The sequence below is a fragment of the Cricetulus griseus genome, chromosome 2 (genome assembly GCF_003668045.3).
Source record: "Cricetulus griseus strain 17A/GY chromosome 2, alternate assembly CriGri-PICRH-1.0, whole genome shotgun sequence".
NCBI classification, from domain to species: domain Eukaryota; kingdom Metazoa; phylum Chordata; class Mammalia; order Rodentia; family Cricetidae; genus Cricetulus; species Cricetulus griseus.
Genome location: NC_048595.1, coordinates 211,728,958 through 211,748,794, shown reverse-complemented (window position 1 = coordinate 211,748,794; position 19,837 = coordinate 211,728,958). Strand labels below are relative to the sequence as shown.

The window sequence follows — 19,837 nt, the reverse complement described above, 5'->3', positions numbered from 1 at the left end:
CAATCGATCTAATTCGAAGGAAGCTGTTATTACACATCTGCAGTTTTCAGGAGAGCTGTCATTCACCCTTTTACTTTTCAGCACCTCCCCTCACCCCTCTTTTTCCCTTTTTCTTTAAAGGGCAGGAAGATGTAGTGTGATAGTGAAAATAATATCAAAAACATTATCATCTGTTTACAAGTTTGAAATGTTTCAACATTTTAAGAGATTCACAAGAACCATGAAGTTTTTCTACTCATGGAAAAGATTGTCTGGTATTTTTCTTTTCTTTTATGGTCTGCCTGATCACTGAAGACATGAAGTTGCCCCCTTGAGCCACTCTGCTACTACAGAGCTGGTGTGTGCAGACTAGAGACAGGGCAGAGCTATTGCCTTGGCCTTTGCTGCAGGGAGAATTAACATCCCCACGTGTGCACTGTGGGTCTGGATGCCCTGGTGACCCAGCACTAACTGTCTAAGTTACACAGCTTGGTGACATATCCTTAATTGCATTCCTTTCGTTAGCATGACAGAATCTTTTAGTATACATTTCTTTTATCTGTTGTTTCAATTGTTGTTGTCATTTAATCATGAAGTGCTATACAGGATATTTACTGCAGGACCATTAATCTTTATTACCAGTCTCTGGCTCCTTTACCTCTCCTGTTCTCCTCAACACTCTGCCAACTTGATGCTAAACATATAAAAGAGTCAGAGTCAACTCAAAGAGAAGCCTGTGATAACAAAAATGAGTACATTATTATCAAAAATTAGCTTACAACATAACCTTTCTCTTCCATCTGCACTTAGAATGTTATATTTTAGTTGGTTTTCACTGAGTTATATAGAATGGGGAGGTGCTACTTTAGAAAAATCTAAACTTGGGTCACAAACTCTTAGAAGGCATGTGCAGAGGGAACACAAGGCTGTCTCTTCCTTCTCCCCATGTGTGAACAAACATTCTAGTACTGCTTCTACCTGAAAAAAATGACTGATCCTCTGTCACAATGCCCAATGTTCCAATGCCTTGGAACTTAGGGCATTTTCCCTGTAATGTAGATAAACTAGCTGAAGCCAAAGCCACTAAGCACAAGTTTCAGATCATGGAGCTTGGCACTGAACAGCACAGTATTTGATACCTGTTGCTTGTTCCTCTGCCACAGATCTCCGAGTCCTTTTATATTTGTGGCAGAACCTCATTGCAGAATAATTTCAGGTTAGCTGAAATTAGCTGTTGGCCACTGTCTTCATTTTTTCTTTGGGGATGTTGTAGGCTAACCTTATCTAGCTACCATTACTGGTAGAGTTCTTTGAGAGGATCTCAAGCACATTTTTTCCTCTGGACAATGATTATTATAGATTTAAAGTGAAAATAATCTCCAGTGCTGTAAGTGAGCCTGTGCTTGCAGTGATGACCCATGGTGGATCAACACAGGAGACAAAATAAAGAAATAAGTATGTTGGAAGAATCAAAGACCAGAAGTGGTTTCCATCTAGCCTCTTTAATCCCAGCACTAAGAGGAATGTAAGGCGGGAGGAAACAGAAGCAGTCTGGAAGTCTGAGCATTGGTGGAGAGCAGTGCAATCTGAGGTTTGGGGGATCACCCCTTTGGTCTGAGCATTGGTAGAGGTGAGAACTCTCTTGTTTCTGACGGCTTTGCTTTTCTGATCTTCAGCTTTAATCCCAATATCAGTCTCTGGGTTTTTATTATTTGTGATATAATCTGCAACTTATATTTAATCATAAGAAAATAAACTGATTCCCAGAAGTGTGAAATAAAAGATATGCTAAGCATTGATGTCTTTATCCACAGCACACATAAGACAAGCATACTAGAGTGCTATGAAGGAACCCAAATAGTAGAGTGAATCATCTTACCTGATTCACTAAAAAAGGAATTCAAATTTAAGACCCTATCTTTAAGAGTTAATCTTGATGTAAATGTGGGATATTGTCACTTACACCAAAGCATCCCCATCCTCTGTAATTGAAAGAAATTCCTGAAAATATCATCTACTTTACCTGTTTGTTATATATGCCTTTGGTGGTCTATCACTAGACAATAACATGTATGCCTCTATGTCTTAGAACATAGCTCAACACATGTAAGTTCTCATTATGTATTTGCTGACTGGATTAACATAACATTAAATATATTGATCTTTCTTTTTCTTCCCTTGTTTCATTTTCCAAAAATAAGGACCTAATCAATTAGACCTTTTGACCTCAGCACCTGCAGTGATTTAGTAATTTAAGCAAAATATATGCTTACCCCTTCAGAGTCCTTATGATGATTGATTGCTAATGTCAAAGAGAAAGACTGCAATGAGGCCTTAAAATAGCAGTGCCTGAGAAGTCAAGAAAACCATGGTCATTATTTCATTTCCTTTTATTCTAATTGAGGTTTAATTATATACAATACAGTTGCATGGGTCTTAGACATACAGCTTGATAAGTCTGACAGTTGTTTTACACCCATGTAATCACCAGTTCATACATAGTACATTTCCCTGATCACCAATGTTCCCTGTGTTAATCACTTCCCTCCCTGAAGACCTCCCTTCCCTGGGCTCATGAGGACTTCCTTCTCACTGTGGCTTCTCATAGTCCTTTCTGTATATATGCCTCCTAGGTGTCTCTGGTCTTTCCAAAGATGCCACCACTTCAGCAATAATACCAGAGTAGGGACCACTCATGTGACTTCTTTGGCCCTTGATGACCTCTTTGAAGGCCCTGTCTCCAAGTACAATAAGTTTTAAAGAGTACTGGGAATTAGGACTGGGGCATAGCTAGTCCATAAACAAGTTCTTTCTTTCCATAATTATGACTTTTATTTTTGTTGTTGTTGTTGACTGCCTAAGGGTTCCATTCCAAATAAATAAAATGGTAGAAGTATGTTTTCATACCTCTTCCAGGTCTCAGAGAAGTCAATCTTGGACCCACTAAGTATGATCTTCCTGGTGCTTTTTTTTATTAATTCAAATTAGGAACAAGCTTGCTTCAGATGTCAATCTCTTCTCCCTCTCCCTCTCTCCCCCCTCAACATCCCACCTGCCCCTAGCCATCCCTCCTCCACTCCCCAGGCAGGGTAAGGCCCTCAAAAGGAGCTCCCCAAAGTCTACCAAATCATCCTGGGCCAGGCCTAGGCCCTTCCCCATGTGTCCAGGTCAAGAGAGCATCCCTTCACATGAGATGGGCTCTCAAACTCCCTTCTTTTTTTTTAAGACCTTACATATTTAATACAGTGTGTTACCCCTGTACAAATGGAAAAAAATTAAGTTCAACATTTCTAGACCAATATGACTGTTAATTTTTGTACAATGCCAACTCAACACAGTAAACTGGGATACTTTTTTTCAAAGTTGACAGCACAGCTAAAGTTTCCAAAAATTCAAATTATATATATATATATATATATATATATATATATAAAAAGACCAATAATGGCAGTATGTTATGCATCAATAGCAGCAACAGCTTTTCCAGGTTCTGCAGTCATTTGAACAAAATTGTAGAGACATCCAGCACTCTCCATTTAAAAAAAAGAAAAAAAAGTAAAAAACAAAATCCCAGAAAAACAGCACAGTTCTGTTACTCTTGTGGTACCTGGCACCATTTTTTTAAATTAGCTTCTCAATCATCATCTGGAAGGAAACCATTCTGAGTAACATCATTAAAAACAGCTCTGATAAAGCACTGTCACTACTATGTATCATAAAGCAGGTCCACATATGAGTGAGTACATATCATGTTTGTCTTTTTGTGATTGTGTTACCCCGCTCAGAATAGTTTCTTCAAGTTCCATCCATTTTCCTGCAAATTTCAAGATTCCATTGTTTTTTTTCTGCTGAGTAATACTCCATTGTGTAAATGCACCACATTTTCTGTATCCATTCTTCAGTTGAGGGGCATCTAGGCTGCTTCCAGTTTCTGGCTATTACAAATAATGCTGCTATGAACATGGTTGAACAGATGTCCTTGTTGTATGAATGTGCTTCTTTTGGGTCTATGCCTAGGAGTGGAATTGCTGGATCTTGTGGTAGACTGATTCCCATTTTCTTGAGGAGTCGCCATACTGGTGCTTTTTTATAATTGTTTTTTATCAGGCTGAAAAAGTCCCTCCTAGATGGTTGAGAGTCTTTGTCATAACTGGGTGTACTTCATTTTTTGAGATGTAGGAAGCAGAGAAAAAGACAGAAAGGGGTCGGGTATGTACTAATATGCCCTTCAGGGATGTACTAATATGCCTTTCCCTCCCATGACTTCCTTTCTCCATCTGGGTCTCATCTTCTAATTTTTCTAGTACCTAGAGACCAACCTTTCAATGCATGAGCCTTTGTGGGAACATTTCCTACACAAACCATAATAATCAAGCTTTTTTATTCACCGATTTGATTATTTGCTAACCAAGATATTTATAATGTCTGTGTGGTTGTAATGATTGCGTCAAATTTTATTAGCATAACATGTCAGTGGGAACAGTGGCATTGATAAGCCCAGGTGTTCCCTCTCCCAGAGACACTGCAGATCATACAATTAAGAAACTACCTCCTCAGAACTTCGAAGAAAGGAAGGCTTTACAGAAACACCATAGGAGAACTTTGTGGACTCTTAGCATTGATGAACCCCTACTTAGGATGGCTTCAGCCCTGAGATGTCAGCCCAAGCACAGACAAGAGACCCTGATCTCCGTGGAAGCAGAATCCTGCGATCAAGTATCAGGGGTCTGTTTTGACCTGTCTGTAGAGTCCCCCAAATGCTGACACACTCCCTGCTTTGTGTTCTGCCTAATGCTCAACTTTCATAGGGTATTCTGTAAAAACTTTGAAATGAACATGCTGCTGCCTCCTAGGATAAGAAAGTAACATTGAGACAAAAATATACAATAAAAGCCAAGCTACAAGATCTAGATAAAATGGACCCACAAACTACCAGACTCTAACAATAATTGGTTTTTTAAAACACTCCTGAAGAAGATACTAGAACCATATAGCTTCACAAGTGAATTTCAACAAATCTTTAAAAAGTAAAGCAAATGACTGGGTGGTGGTGGTTCATGCCTTTATTCCCAGTACTAGGAACACAGAGGCAGGGAGATCTCTGTGAGTTTGAGGCCACCATGATCTATAGAGCAAGTTCTAGGACACCTATGGCTGTTACTCAGAAAAGGCCTGTTTTGAAAAGCAAAAATGAAAAAATAAACAACAAAAAAGTAAGGTAAATGCTTCTCACAACCTTCCATAAAATAGAACAGGAAGGTATACATCAGAACTTACTTTAAGAGTCCCCTTCCCAGCACTAGGGAGAGAAAAGCAGGAGGATCTCTATGAGTTCGAGGCCAGCCTGGTCTCCAGAGCAAGTTCCAGGATAGGCTCCAAAGCTACACAGAGAAACCCTGTCTCAGAAAAAAAAAAAAAAAAGAGTCCCCAATGCTGAAACCAGGCAACCACAAAACAAACTGTAGACCAATGTCTATTATAAATATGCATGGAAACAACCTAAACAAAAACAGTAGCAAGCTGAATGTAGCAGCATATTAAGATGATAAATCACGACCAAGTGGGAATACAGGAATACAAAGGTGATTCAACTCAGAAAAATCAATCAATGTAATGTACCACATTAGCAAAATGAAGGCAAAACCACGTGATCACCCCAGTTTACAGAGGAAAACACATTCAACAAAAATCTTTTGTGGGAGACTTCCTAAGCAGTTAGAAGAATTTATGTGTAAAACCTACAGAGAATATCATATATAGACTGGAAACTCCCCACTTCTAAAAGCAAGGCAAGGGACCTGAGTTGTCCCCACATTCAGTGCACTCTAAAGCCCGTTGGAACACAGCTGTGCCTTTTGCCTACATAATGCCTTGGCTTGTTTTCTTTACTATCACAGAGTGGTACATAGTGACCTGTAGTTTGTCTGGCCCACAGAACCAACCTAAGATGTTTGTTGACCCTGCCACAGTGCTAGATGAGGATCAGAAGAGTAGGCTGTGGGGCAAAAACTTGAAACATTTTTATAGGAAAAGCTGTAATTGGTGCATGTAACATCCTGTATTTTTTCAACCTGACCACACTGAAGTATGAAGAAACTGAGGAATGTAGTGTAGCTCGCTTCTGGGAAGAAAAAGAGTGCGTTTCAGCGAATAACTGGTAACTTCTGTCACAGAACTACCCCAGTATACACCCATAGCAACAGTGCATGGCACAGAGGAGGACTTAGTAAAGAGCGCAAACTGTACATTCACAGAAATAAACTGTAAGAAGTTATTTTAGTTTTCATAAAAGTCAAGAGCAACAAAGCTAAAGAACGTTTTTAAACCAAATAAATACATATTAAAGCTATAGAGAACAGAAAAAGAAATAGTAATCAAAATAATGCTTGACCCTGAGAAGCAAAGAAATATAGCTGGGGAGCTGGGGACAGAAATTGGAGGGGTCCTAACCACCAATGCTGTCTCTTGATCTGGATAAATGTTATGCCAGCATACACACATACACACACACACACACACACACACACACACACACACACACACACACACACACACACACAATATAATTTCCACGAGCTAAATAACATATGATACAATTTTGCTGTTTTTAACAAAGAGCCCAGAAGCAGACATTCTTAATCTTTGAACACCATGAAAAAAATATCCAAAATGTTGACTGTACCCAGCTCTTCTTCTTTTGGGCCACCAACCAGCTCCCAAATCATGATGCAGAGACTTATTATTAGTGTTGAATGCTTGATCTAGCTTAGGCATGTCTCTGGCTAGCTCTTTTAACCTGTTTGTCTTTATCTACCTTTTGCCTCAGGGCTTCTTACCTTGTCTTTCTTTCTGTCTCTATGTCTGCCTGGCTTCTGGCCCTGGGCATCTCCCTTGTTTTCTACCCTCTTCTTCCTCTTGCTCCTCTTCATCCTAGATTTTTCTTCCTATTCATTTTCTCTGCCTATCCTTTCTCTGTCTAGCTATTGGCCATTCAGCTTTTTAGCAGGCCAGTCAGGTGCCTTAGGCAGGCAAGGTGAAACAGATGCAACTCATCTTTACATAATTTAAACACACATCCTTAAATCCTTAAACAAATGCAGCACAAATAAATATATCTTTACACAGTTAAGTAATATTCCACAGCATAAACAAATATAACACACCTTTACACAGTTAAAGTAATATTCCACAACAGTTGATGGGCAGGCAAACCCAGCTACATATAAGTAGGAAATAGCCCCATACATCTTTATACGCAAAATGTAAGTATGTTCACCCATGAGTAAACATAGGCATTTATATAGAAATTTGTTTAGCCTATTGGATAGCATCCTTTTAGAACTTAGGGGTTTTTTTTAACATAACATCCTTGTATGCATTTGTGTTTATAATTGTATAGGGTTGTGTATTTCTGTGACTACATAAAGCTATATTGTTGCTTAATATTAAGTCAGAATTTATCAAAGGAATAAATGTAGTTCAAAACTGTGTCTTTTGAAAACTTAACTTTAAAAAGCTTTGAGAGTTAAAAGAGAAAAGAATAAACTTGACCTATACCTGAGAAGCAACATTCTTGACCTTTTGGGGATCCATACCCTTCAAAGTTTGATGAAAGTTATGGCCCTTCTCCCCACTTGTATGCAAATTGTTATGCCTCCTTTTCCAAGGAATCCATACATTCCTGAAGTACATTCTTGAAGTGGGGAAGTCCCCTAGATCCTCTGAAAGTTCCCTTCTTCAGTTTCACCCCATCAAGTATCACTTGTTAGAACCAACTTTTAACAGAAGTATCAAAACAAAAAAGACAAGTGTTTTGTTCTAAAATAGTGACAGAAGGATAATCATAATCTTTCCCTACCAGAAATGTCCTCTTCCCTCTCTGCTCACTCACAGACCTCTTCAGTTGTTTTCTACTTGTTACCTATTTCATATACCTGCTTTCATTCTGTCTGTCCAAATTCTCTGTAATATTAAATTCTCCAGGTTTTTTTTCTTTCCATCCTTAAGTCCACCACCAGATTTATCTCTCCAGAGCAGTTGGGCACTGTGTTGGTGGTATTACAGTTTTCATATTCAAACTAACAAGGTGGCTAAACATCTGTCCAATAGACCTGATTGCATTTAAACCAGTGTCACCCTCAACAGTTGTGCAGTGCTGGGCATGCACTTGATTTCACCTGCAGCTCCCTAAGATGGGGACAGTAAAAGAACCTGAGACTATTAAAACAACTAATAACTCAAAATAGTTATTAGGAAGGTATCAACGTGTAGTGATTTTTAGTAAATATTTCTTTAACAAGCTACCCATTCAACCTTGAGCTTTTTCATTTAATGTTTTTTGTTAATGTGAGTCTCTGCTTCAAGTTCCATGCTCTTCAATTCTTCCTTTCAAACTTCTGCCTTCCATGTCGGAGTATCCCTCCCTATTCCTACCGCTAGATACTGTGATCTCTCACTTTCATACTGCTTACAGCAGCAGTGAAAGATAATGGTGACAACCTCATCTGTTGCCTGGAAATGGATGCAGGATCCTGCCTTACTATCCGTGTTACCTTAGGCCAGCCATATAAATTCCATATCTTTATTTTCCTGTCAATTTGCTATAAAAATAATATTCATGGCAAAGGATTTTATGAAGAAAAACAATTTTTAGAAAAGAAAAAAGTTGAGATAGAGAGGGACAGAGTAGGACCAGATCCAGACAGGGAGTTGGTGTCAACTTCACATGTATCCAGAGGAGTCTTGGGAGAAAAGACAGTTGATTTATACTTTGGGCATTTTAGGATCTGGTCTTCCTAACACTCCAAAGCTCACTTCATGTTAAGTAGATACTCATTTGTCTTAGTTAGGTTTTTTTATTGCTGTGATGAGATACCATGGCCATGGCAACTCTTATGAAGAAAATATTTAATTGCAGTGGCTCACTTGCAGTTCAGAGGCTCAGTCCATTATCATCATGACGAAGAGCATGGCATGGCAGTGTGCAGGCAGGTGCAGTGCTAAGAGTAATACATCTTGACCAGAGGCAGCGGAAGTCGACTGACAGTCACACTGAGGGAAGCTTGAGCAAAAGAAACCTCAAAGCCTGCCTCACAATGACACACATCTTCTAACAAGGCCACGCCTCCTAATAGTGCCACTCCCTATGGGGGCTATTTTCTTACAAAGCACTACAACATTCTTTCCTAAAAGAAAAGAGTGGATCTTCCCAAATAACCTTTTAATGCATATTGGGCAGCAGTTTTCCAGGAACAGAATCAAATTTTGACAAAATTCTCACAGTCCTCAAAAATAAAGACAAAGATATTTTTAAGCAGGGCTCATAAGGCTCACAAAGACTGAAGCAGCAATCATGGAGTCTGCATGGGTCTATGCTAGGTCCTCTGCATATGTGTTATGGTTTTTAGCTTGATATTTTGTGGAACCACTAACAGTGCATATGGATTTCTCTGATTCTTTCACCCTTTTTTTTTTTTTTGAGACCCTTTTTTTTCTCCCTACTGAGTTGCCTCATACAGCCGTGTTAGGAGAGTTTGTACCTAGTATTATCTGATCGTGTTATGCCATGTTTCGGTGTATGTTCTTGGGAAGCCTCCTCATTTTTGAAGGAAAATGGAGGAGGAATGGGTCTGGGGGACAAGGGAGGTGGGGTAAGGTAGAATGGGAGAAATGAAGGGAGGGGAAACTTGTGGCCAGGATATATTAAAAACAAAAAAAAATATTGAATGTGAGGATGCAATTATATCACTAGACCCAAGATAAATGATAAATGGGTGTTTATTGGGGACAGTTACACAGAAAAATACAAAGAACTGTTGGAGCATTTTCCTGCTCTTGCTACCGGATCCACTGACCCAACAGAAAGAGTGTGCAAAGGAAAGCCACACCTCAAGCTCCTCTCTTTCCTCTTCTGTCAGCCTGAAGCCACACCCAAAGAGGCGTGGCTGCCATTTCAGGTCCACAGACCAGATGCCTACAATTCTCCTTTTAGTCTAAAGAAGAAGGTTTTAAGGCTGATGCAAAAACTATATACAATGATATTATGTCAAGTATACTCCAAGAAAAGGAAAGGTAAACATACACAAATTAAAACCTACTATCAGCGAGAGCAACATTAAGCAATAGATATATACTTCATGTCCAGTATCAGGGTTAAGGCATGACAGAGATTACTCTGATATCCATCTTAATCTGGAAAGTCTAAATCTTGTCTATCTGAGATAAGAGAGGATCTTGTTATGACTGTCTAGTCTTCAACCTCATCAAAGACCTGAGAAGGAAAATAACAATACTAGGGTAGGCTGTCAGTACAAGTGTGTGACTTCCAAAGGTGCAAGCAAAGACAGAAACAGCAGGCTACCTGGACAGTCACCCAAGTTCTCATAGCAACGTCGGGGCAACCAACTTTGGCTAAGGCCTAAAGTATCAGATGGACCATCTCAGAAGCAAGGAAATTGAAAAACTGTCTACCCTGACTTGGCAGGGTTCAGCAGTCTTTTTTAAGTTTGTCCCCTGTAAGCTCAGTTAGGACAGCATGTCCAAGGTCAGCAGTCGAGGTGCGGGCAGTTCCTTGCCCAAGAGGCCAGTAGCCAAGGAGAGAATGAACTCCAAATGGAGTGTCATCAGTGCCCAACATACTCTCGGGAATAGCTCGGTGCTGTCAGAAGTAATTGTGTCTCATGTCAATGGAGTACTAATATTAAAACATTTAAATGCCATATTCTGCAGGTCTTTGAAGTGTTTGAAGATCAAATATCTATGTCTGACTAACTTCATAGGTATAAGAAGCATGGGTAACTATAATCTGTAAGTCTCAGAAATATAGTTGCTCAATGGCTAAAGCTCCCCAACATAATTTAGCAAGGCCAATGACTTCAAAATATGTAACTGTATATATGCATATATATATACATATATACACTATATATGTATATATATATATACATATATATATATGACAGAGTTAGAACTGAAATGTCTTGACTAGAGGTAGAACTGTAAAGTGCAATATGATACAATGTCCTAAATTGTATCAATATACAATATATATATATATATATATATATAATATATATATTTTATATTTGTGTGCAAGACATTATAAACAGAAAGAAGACCCTACTTAGTCAACATATAATCTAACAATTTATCTATTGCTAATAGTTGCTAAAATTAGTTCACAAGAAGATATGTTAATCTACCTATATCCCATCCTAACCATACCCGTCCCATCCATACCCCTAAACTTCTATGAGATACCCAAGTCTAACCATCACCTTCCACACCCAACCCTACAACTTAAAACCAACCCTAAGCAGGTGATAATTATCCCTTTTTCAGCAAGGAGAGAGAGAGAGAGAGAGGGGAAAAAATGAAACCCAAAATACCCTATACCAACTGTAGGGAAAGGGGGAGTTGTTTTTCTTAGAGTTACTTCCTGCTGAAATGGGGTGATAGTGACTCTATGGGATCCTGTAGGGAAAAAAATAAGGCAAAAGGCAATGGAAAATCTCAAGAGGACTAGCTGTAACAGTTGTAGCTAGTGTCTGAGTAGCAGGAGATGCTTGACTGAAGTTCTTATCTGAAGCTCTGGCCTGAGTGTTATAAGAAGGTGCACCATTTCCACTAGCTAGTCTGAAATTGTTTATAGCAGTATTAGTCCTAAACTGATCTTAGAGTGGTGTTTACTAGTTCAGACACAACAAGTTGAATCGATGAAATGGAGCCCCATCTTCTTTCCGGAGACTTCAATGATTGCTGTTAGGAAATGTTATTATTCAATATGAAAGACTAAAACATTAATATCAACAGAGAAAGTTCAACTTTTATAGGTATGCATACTGGGAAAGGTAACAATAAGGATGAGAATAAGTATGAGGGAAATTAGGATTTTAGAGATATAACAGTTTAGACAAATGATAGTCCCTAGATTTTGTTTTCTTCTGTCTTAAACCAGTTGGCTTTTTGATATAAGACAGAAACTCTGAATGTTACTTTAACAACATGCTTGAATTTAGAGAAGGAAAGCCAAATCCAACTCCAAAGCCAGCATTGGTTATACATGAATTGGGACTAGCAGAGTACTAGGAAGTAATATGATAGAGGCTCTGTATAGAAAACTTTCAACAAGAATAGATATAGGTACCATTAAGTCAGGTTCTTCTTTGTTTTATGGTTCTTTCTGGATAGCTACCCTTTCTTCTTTTGACATCTACACATCTGATGCCTTTTGGCTTCTTAAAGCTGGGTGTTTTCTGTTTTGCTGTAATGACAAAAACAGAACACTCCCCCTACCTTTGTGAGGTCTCCATACAACTCTTGGGATATACCTTGGTGGATGACCTATCATCTCTCTTCATCAACAGGTTTCTCCTCTTCAAATCAAATCTTGATCAACTTTGATGGTATCCAAAGCTTTTCTTTGCCTGTAGAAACAAAGGCAAAACCCCTACCCCAATGTAACACATAGTCCGTTTTCCATACTGAAGTCAATACGTCCTTGAAATACACTGGCTGATTTAGCTCTGATTCTATTGTCAAATGTCTTTCCGAGGCTGTTTTTCCTTTTTCATTAGCATTAAGAAAGTTTAAGGTTAGTAAAGCATTGTGTAATCTATTTTGGGGGATCTTGGTTTCCCCGCCTGCTTATAGAACATTTCCTTTAAAGTGTGATTAGATTTCTCAACAACTGCTTGTCCTGTAGGATTGTGTGGTATACCAGTAACATGCTTTAGATTATAATATTCAAAAACTGTTTCAATTTACTGGAGACATATGCTGGAGTATTGTCAGTTTTTATTTGTGCAGGCATACCCATAATTGATATTACCTCTGGTAGTTGTGGAATAACAGAATCAGCCCTTTCAGAGCTCAGAGCATTTGCCCATTAAAATCCTGAAAATACATCTATTGTATAGTGCACATATTTTAATTTTCCAAATTCTGCAAAGTGAAACACATCCATTTGCCAAATTTCATTTCTATGTGTATCTTTACAGTTACTACCTGCTGGTAAAGGAGTTTGGTTATAAAAGAAACAAGTAGGACTTTTTTTTTTTTTTTACTATTTCCTTAGCTTGTTGCCAAGTGATGGAAAAATCCTTTTTTAAACCTTTGCTATTCATGTGGTGTTTTCATGAAATTCTGAGGCCTGCAGCACACTTCCTATTAATAAATGATCAATTTCATCTTTGTCTTGTGCTACAGGACCTGGCAGACCCATATGGGATCTGATGCGATATATATATATATGTGTGTGTGTGTGTGTGTATGTGTGTGTGTGTGTGTGTATGTATATGTATATGTATATGTATATGTATATGTATATGTATATGTATATGTATATGTATATGTATATGTTAATTCTATATCATCAGGAATAAATTCAGCAGTTTTGATGTGTAAGATGACTGTCTCTGCATTTTTGAGAGTTGGTGACTATATTGAGGGGTTCTGTAAAATCCGTTAGTACCATGAGAATGGCATGCAACTCTGCCTTTTGTACAGAGTCATAAGGACTTTGAACCACTGTACTTATTCTCCTGATTTATATCTTGCCTCACCTGATTTGTTTGCATCAGTATAGAATGTAGAGACTCCAGAGATTGGTGTTTTCCTTACAATACGTGGGAGAATACAAATGGTTTTCTTTATGATTTTATTCTCTCACTTTTCGGATAATTGTTGCTAATTGTTTCCAAAAGTTACTGCAAGTTCTGTGCCAATATTCGTTATCTTTCCATAAGGAGGAAATTTCCTCATTAGTTAAAGGTACTATGATTTCTGCTGGATCCATTCCTGTCAGTTTACGAAGTCTTAATTTTCCTTTTAAAATCGAATTAGAAATCTTTTCTATATATGTTTTTATTTTTTTATTCTGTTTATGTGGTAGAAATATCAATTCTAATATCATATCTTCTCTCTACAATCCCCAGATGGTAATATAATCAGAATACAATCTAGCTTTGGATCCACAGGGTCCACGTGTGTCTCTTTTTAGTATTCTTTTCTCTACCCATTCTAATTCCTTTTGAGCTTCAGATGGTAATATTCCTGGACTATTTAAGTCCTTGTCCCCTTTTAGGGTCTTTTTCAAATTTTTTAGATCATGACCTTCTCCAATAATAGTCTATAGCTGGGAAATCTCTCTTAGCAATTTTTGAAGATCATTAAAAGTCTGATATTGATCCCTCCTGATCTGTATTTTTTGTGTTCTAATTTTCTGTAGACCATATTTTATATCCTAAATAATTGATAGAATCTCCTCTTTGTATTTTTTGGGGGCAATTTGTAATTCCCAGCATGGTAAAACTTCCTTTACTTCCTTAAACTTTTTTTATAATTATATAAAATTTATAACATTGCCTTAGAATCAGCTAACAATATGTCATCCATATAGTGGTAAATTATAGATTGTGGAAACTGTTTATTATTATTATTATTTCCAATAGTTTTTGCACTAAATATTGGCACAAGGTGAGGCTGTTTAACATTCCCTGTGTCAAGACCTTCCATTGATATCTCTTGACTAGCTGAGAATTACTGTAATTAGGCACTGTGAAGGCAAATTTTTCCTTATCCCTTTCTTGTAAAGGTATAGTGAAGAAACAGTCTTTTAAATCAATAACTATAATAGGCCATTCTATAGGTATCAGAGAAGGTAAGGGCATTCCAGGCTGTAGAGAGCCCATTGGCTGAATTACTTCATTGATGGCTCTCAGGTCAGTAAGCATTCTTCATTTTCCGCATTTCTTTCTAATAACAAATACAGGAGATTTCCAAGGGCTGGTAGATTCTCTGATATGTCCAGCATTTAGCTGTTCCTGAACCAGCTTTTCTAGAGCCTCTAGCTTCTCAGAGGTCATCGGCCATTGTCCTACCCAGACAGGTTCATCAGTTAGCCACGTTAAAGTTAGGGTTCCTCTGTTAATTTGGCACTTGTAGTCTGTTCTTGTACAGCCTGGATAGTTAGTGTCTGTTTCCTATAATGCCTTATAATGTTTTTTCCACAACCATGAGTTTGACTATGGTTCATATCTGATACTAGAGGAATGTTAATCTGAGTATTCCACTGCTGCAATAGATCATGACCCCGTAGATTTATTGCTATATCAGCCACATATGGCCTCAGCCTTCTTTGTCCTTCTGGCCTATACATTCAACCCATCTCATGCTCTGTTTTACCTGATAGAGGGTTCCAATCCCTAAGAATTCAATGTTTACCTTCTGCAGAGGCCATCTTAGAGTCTAAGATTTTTTTTTCCTCCCCCAGAAATGGGAAATTTTTTTAACTTTTTTTTCCATTTTTTTAATTTAAATTAGAAACAAGTTTTACATATCTATCCCAGTTCCCTCTCCCTCCTGCCCTCCACTAACACCTTACCTATCCCATACCCTTTCTGCTCCCCAGGGAGGGTGAGGCCTTCCATAGGGGGTCTTCCGAGTCTGTCATATCCTTGGCAGTAGGGCCTAGGCCCTCCCCTGTGTGTCTAGGCTGAAAGAGTATCCCTCTATGTGGGATGGGCTCTGAACATGCGTTCCTATGTTAGGGATAAGTACCGATCTATTACCAGAGGCCCCATAGATTTCCGAGGCCTTCTCACTGACACCCACATTCAGGGGGTCTGGATCAGTCCTATGCTGGTTTCCCAGATATCAGTCTGGGGTCCATAAGCAACCCCTTGTTCAGGTCAGCTGTTTCTATGGGTTTCATCAGCCTGGTCTTGACCCCTGCATTCCAATTCAATTCAGTGTTTAGCTGTGGGTGTCTGCTTCTACTTCCATCAGCTGCTGGATGAAGGCTCTAGGATGGCATATAAGTTAGTCATCAATCTCATTATCAGAGGAGGACATTTAAGGTAGCCTCTCCACTCCTGCTTAGATTGCTAGTTGGTATCATCCTTGTAGATCTCTGAACATTTTCCTAGTGCCTGTTTTCTCTTTAAACCTATAATGGCTCCCTCTATTATTGTATCTCTTACCTTGCTCTCTTCTGTTCTTCGCCTGACTAGATCTTCCTGTTCCCTCATGTCCTCCTCTCCCCTCCTCTCCTCTTCTCCCCTTCTCATTCTCCTAGCTCCCTCTCCCCTCCCCCCATGCTCCCAATTTGCTCAGGAGATCTTGTCCCTTTCCCCTTCTCTGGGGGTCCATATATGTCTCTCTTAGGGTTCTCCTTGTTTCCTAGCTTCTCTGGTGGTATGGATTGTAGGCTGGTAATCCTTTGCTCTATGTCTAAAATCCATATATGAGTGATTACATACGATGTTTGTCTTTTTGTGACTGGATTACCTCACTCAGAATGGTTTCTTCTAGTTCCATCCATTTGAGCCCAAGATTCTTTAGTTATAATAGTAACATTCTCCCCTATGTCCACTAAGCCTATTAGCATAATGTCATTTATTTGTTCTCTTAATTTTGATCTTTTATCACTAATAGAAGTCTGCCAAATTGTATGTTTTTTTTGTTTCCTCCCTGTATGTTTGATTCATCCTCCATTCATAGCAGTATGATATTTTACAATAGGCATTGAATTTTTTAATTGTTCTTGGAGGATTGTTCTCCATGGTGAGTGGGAATGATTGGGCCACTTTCGACATGGAGGCCTTCAAGAGGTCCCCCAAGGAGTTTCTCTGATGACAAAGTGTTTCTTTGCTTGTCCCTGTTCAATCTACATTCATTGGTCCAGTGTCAGCCTTTGTTGCATCTTCTATATAATCCAGAAGATTGGGGCCTTCTGTTTGAGTTATTTCTATAAGAAGCATTATTCCTAGGAATGCCTTGTCTACAAGTTCATTTCAGATGTCCTATTCTACCACAATTAAAGCATTTGGTATTTTGATGTCTTATCATACCTTTGGAGATAGCTTCTCCTACCCAAGCGTCAGTGTCATAATCATTAGACTCAGTATTTGGTGTGTGCAGGATCCATTCATCCAATGGTGCTGATCTGATATTTAAGAGCCAAATCAACTTTTTGCATTGTGAATTAGCATTCTCATAAGCTAGAGATTCTATGAGTGTTTGCCTAGCTTCTACATCTGCTACCCCTATTTGAACCACTCTAGTCAATCTTTGTAAAAATGCACTATAACATTCCTTCTGGTCTTGTAACACTTTAGTATAGGAATCAATTCTTTACCCTGGTTCTTGAATCTTATCCCAAGCATTTCGAGCTGCTGTACAGCATAGGGACAAGATGTGTTTATCATAAGCAGCTTGAGTCTCTACATCAGCATTTTATCTTGTGGAGCCTTATAACCTTTCTTTTCCCCTTAAAGTTCAAGTACTTTGGCATCTTCCCTCCGTAAAGCCTGCCATTCAATTTGAGATGCAGGTTCAAGGACAGCTGAGATTAATCAGCCTCAGTCCTTAGGAGTCACCCTATTTCTTGTTGTCCATGACTCTACTAATTGCCTCACATATGGTGAATGCATGTAATAAGAGGCTACTGCTTCCTTTATACCTTTAAATCTTTCATACATATTGGCACTCAATGACATTCAACAAATCCTTTTGGGTGTGTTTTAGTTGCTGGTTTTTCAGTGACTTATAATGGAGTAAGCCATAGGGGATGAGGTAATGACCTTTGGTAGGTCATCGCTGACTCCAAAAGATAATGGTAATATTAAATCATTTTCATTCTCTATGATTTGTACCTCTGCTTCTTGTGTATCAGTCTGATGGTGTTCTATGGCCTGTAATCTATTCACCATTGTTTCTTTGAGTGTTTGAATCTCTTAGACAGTATAAATTTCTAGGGACTTCATTAAATCAGTCAGTTTCTTGTTCTCTTCATTTATATATGATTCTAAAGATTTAATATTCTTATCCTTAGAGATTATCTGAATGTCATATAAATTGCCTTCCAAAAGCAATGTAATATCTGCTAGCTTGTCTCATACATGTTTCATACATGGAACAAATTTTTTCTGTTAGTATTTCAATCTTATGTTCCATTTTTTACATTCTGTTTGTGGAATCATCAGACTTTGAACAAATATTTTCTGTTACCTGGTTAGTTTTATGTTCCATATATTGCATTGTTTGTTAAATCACCATTGCCATTTTCAATGTTCTGAATCCTTTTTTCTAAGATCTCATTAATATATATACTCTATAAAGTATTTTCAATAGTATTAATCTTTTTTACTAAGGTCTCATTAATAGTCTGCAAAGTTTGAATGGCTTCTATAAGTTCCTCATTCTTAGCTCTACTGTCTAACCACTTCCTGAAGGATATTATATGGATTATGAAGCTAATTGCTACCATGGATAATATGCATATTCTAGGTAGGTCGTAAGCCTCTTCTAAAATCCCATCCATATAAGAAACCAAAAGTCTTTTCACTTCCTGTATAGTAATATTATCTGTCATTGTTATGAGTAGTAACTTTACCTCAAGTAGAGTCCTGAAACGTGGAGATCTGGGTAATTTTTGGCTTATAGGGAACCTTGCAGCCAGGCGGGCAAATCTAGTGGAAAAAAAACTGCTGCGACTCAATGCCTTGGGCTACTTTCCACAGGTGCATACCCAAAATTCCAAGGCACTCAAAAGGCACATCGAAGTACATGCTTTTCCCCAGATAGGCCCTAGAAGCTGTGCAGCCGACTCAGCAGCCAGAGCAAAATGCAAAAGCTGCGGACTGTATAGCCAGCCATAAGGTGATTTCGGGAACCTGCCCAAGCAAACATTGGGCACAAATTGAAGGCGAGGATGTAATTATATCACTAGACCCCAAATAAATGATAAATGGGTGTTTATTGGGGACAATTACACAGAAAAATACAAAGAACCGCCTGAAGCCACACCCAAAGGAGTATAGCTGCCGTTTCATGTCCACAGACCAGATGCCTACAAAATATAAATTAAATAGGTAGGTAGATAGATAGATAGATAGATAGATAGATAGATAGATAGATAGATAGAGATGATTGATAGATTAGATAGATAAAACCAAAAAATGACTCTTTTTAGAACTATCATCATTTAATTTAACATCTGGAAGTAAAAAGTAACAAATCAACTAATCAGTATTTCTTAGGAAGGAACAGGGCCATATCAGCCCATGCTGTAGAAGATAAATTATTGCTTAGGAATATCCTAGGACCCTACAATGAAAATATGTTATTCGTGTCTTTCACATAATACTTGTTGTAGTCCAATACTGGGTTCTTTAAAAGAAATGAAATATTTTTGTCTAATTTTAAATGCTTTTAAAGAAAACCCTTCAACTAGAGACGCAAGGTGCTAAGATTTTCTGTTTAGTTAGCAAAAAGATTTTTATTAATAATAGTTAAAGAGAACAAATTAAAACTGCTTACCTTCATAGACATTTCCATAGTAAAGCCAAATCATCAGAAATATGACAGGCAAATATGTCAAAAAACAAAATAACCTCTGATATTGTACAGATGAGTATATTTTGTTTGTAAATCACAAAACAGCATAAGGAATTTTTCATCTGTCATTGTTCCTTTTCAGGAGGAAAAATTAGTTGTCTGTGGAGATTTTGGGGTGCTTCAAATGGTCTGTTTTGTTAATTGAAGTAAACGTTACATTTCTTTTATTGAATACTCAAACTATTTTCTCTATTGTTTATACAGAGACAGTAACAAGAGTTAGAAAAGATGCATCCACATCTCCTATGCTAACAAGAAGCCTGAAGGACCCCGGGACTCCAGCCTCGTCATCATCCCAGCACAACAACTCTCGGTGAGCCTTGGAAACCCTTGATTAAGTGTTCCCCTTGAAAGAATGTTTATAAGACTAAGGAAATCTTGACAATCTTAGTGTTCTTACTCTAGTGGACACTTATTATAAAGCTGTATATTTGGCAAGTTCATTGCAGAATTCTTTTCT

The 19,837-nt window shown here is 38.1% G+C and overlaps 1 protein-coding gene across 5 annotated transcripts in view; it reads left to right on the top strand.

Moving 5' to 3' along the window:
• Kiaa1328 (KIAA1328 ortholog) overlaps positions 1-19,837 on the top strand; it is a 276,897-nt gene that overhangs the window by 220,544 nt on the left and 36,516 nt on the right. For all 5 annotated transcript variants that reach the window (XR_004768371.1, XM_035440239.1, XM_035440240.1 and 2 more), the window contains one exon: positions 19,582-19,690. Coding sequence is in view for 4 of the 5 variants with exons in the window: in XM_035440239.1 (XP_035296130.1) it covers positions 19,582-19,690 (109 nt within the window). In the remaining variant the exon portion in view is untranslated. The remainder of the gene's footprint in view (positions 1-19,581; positions 19,691-19,837) is intronic.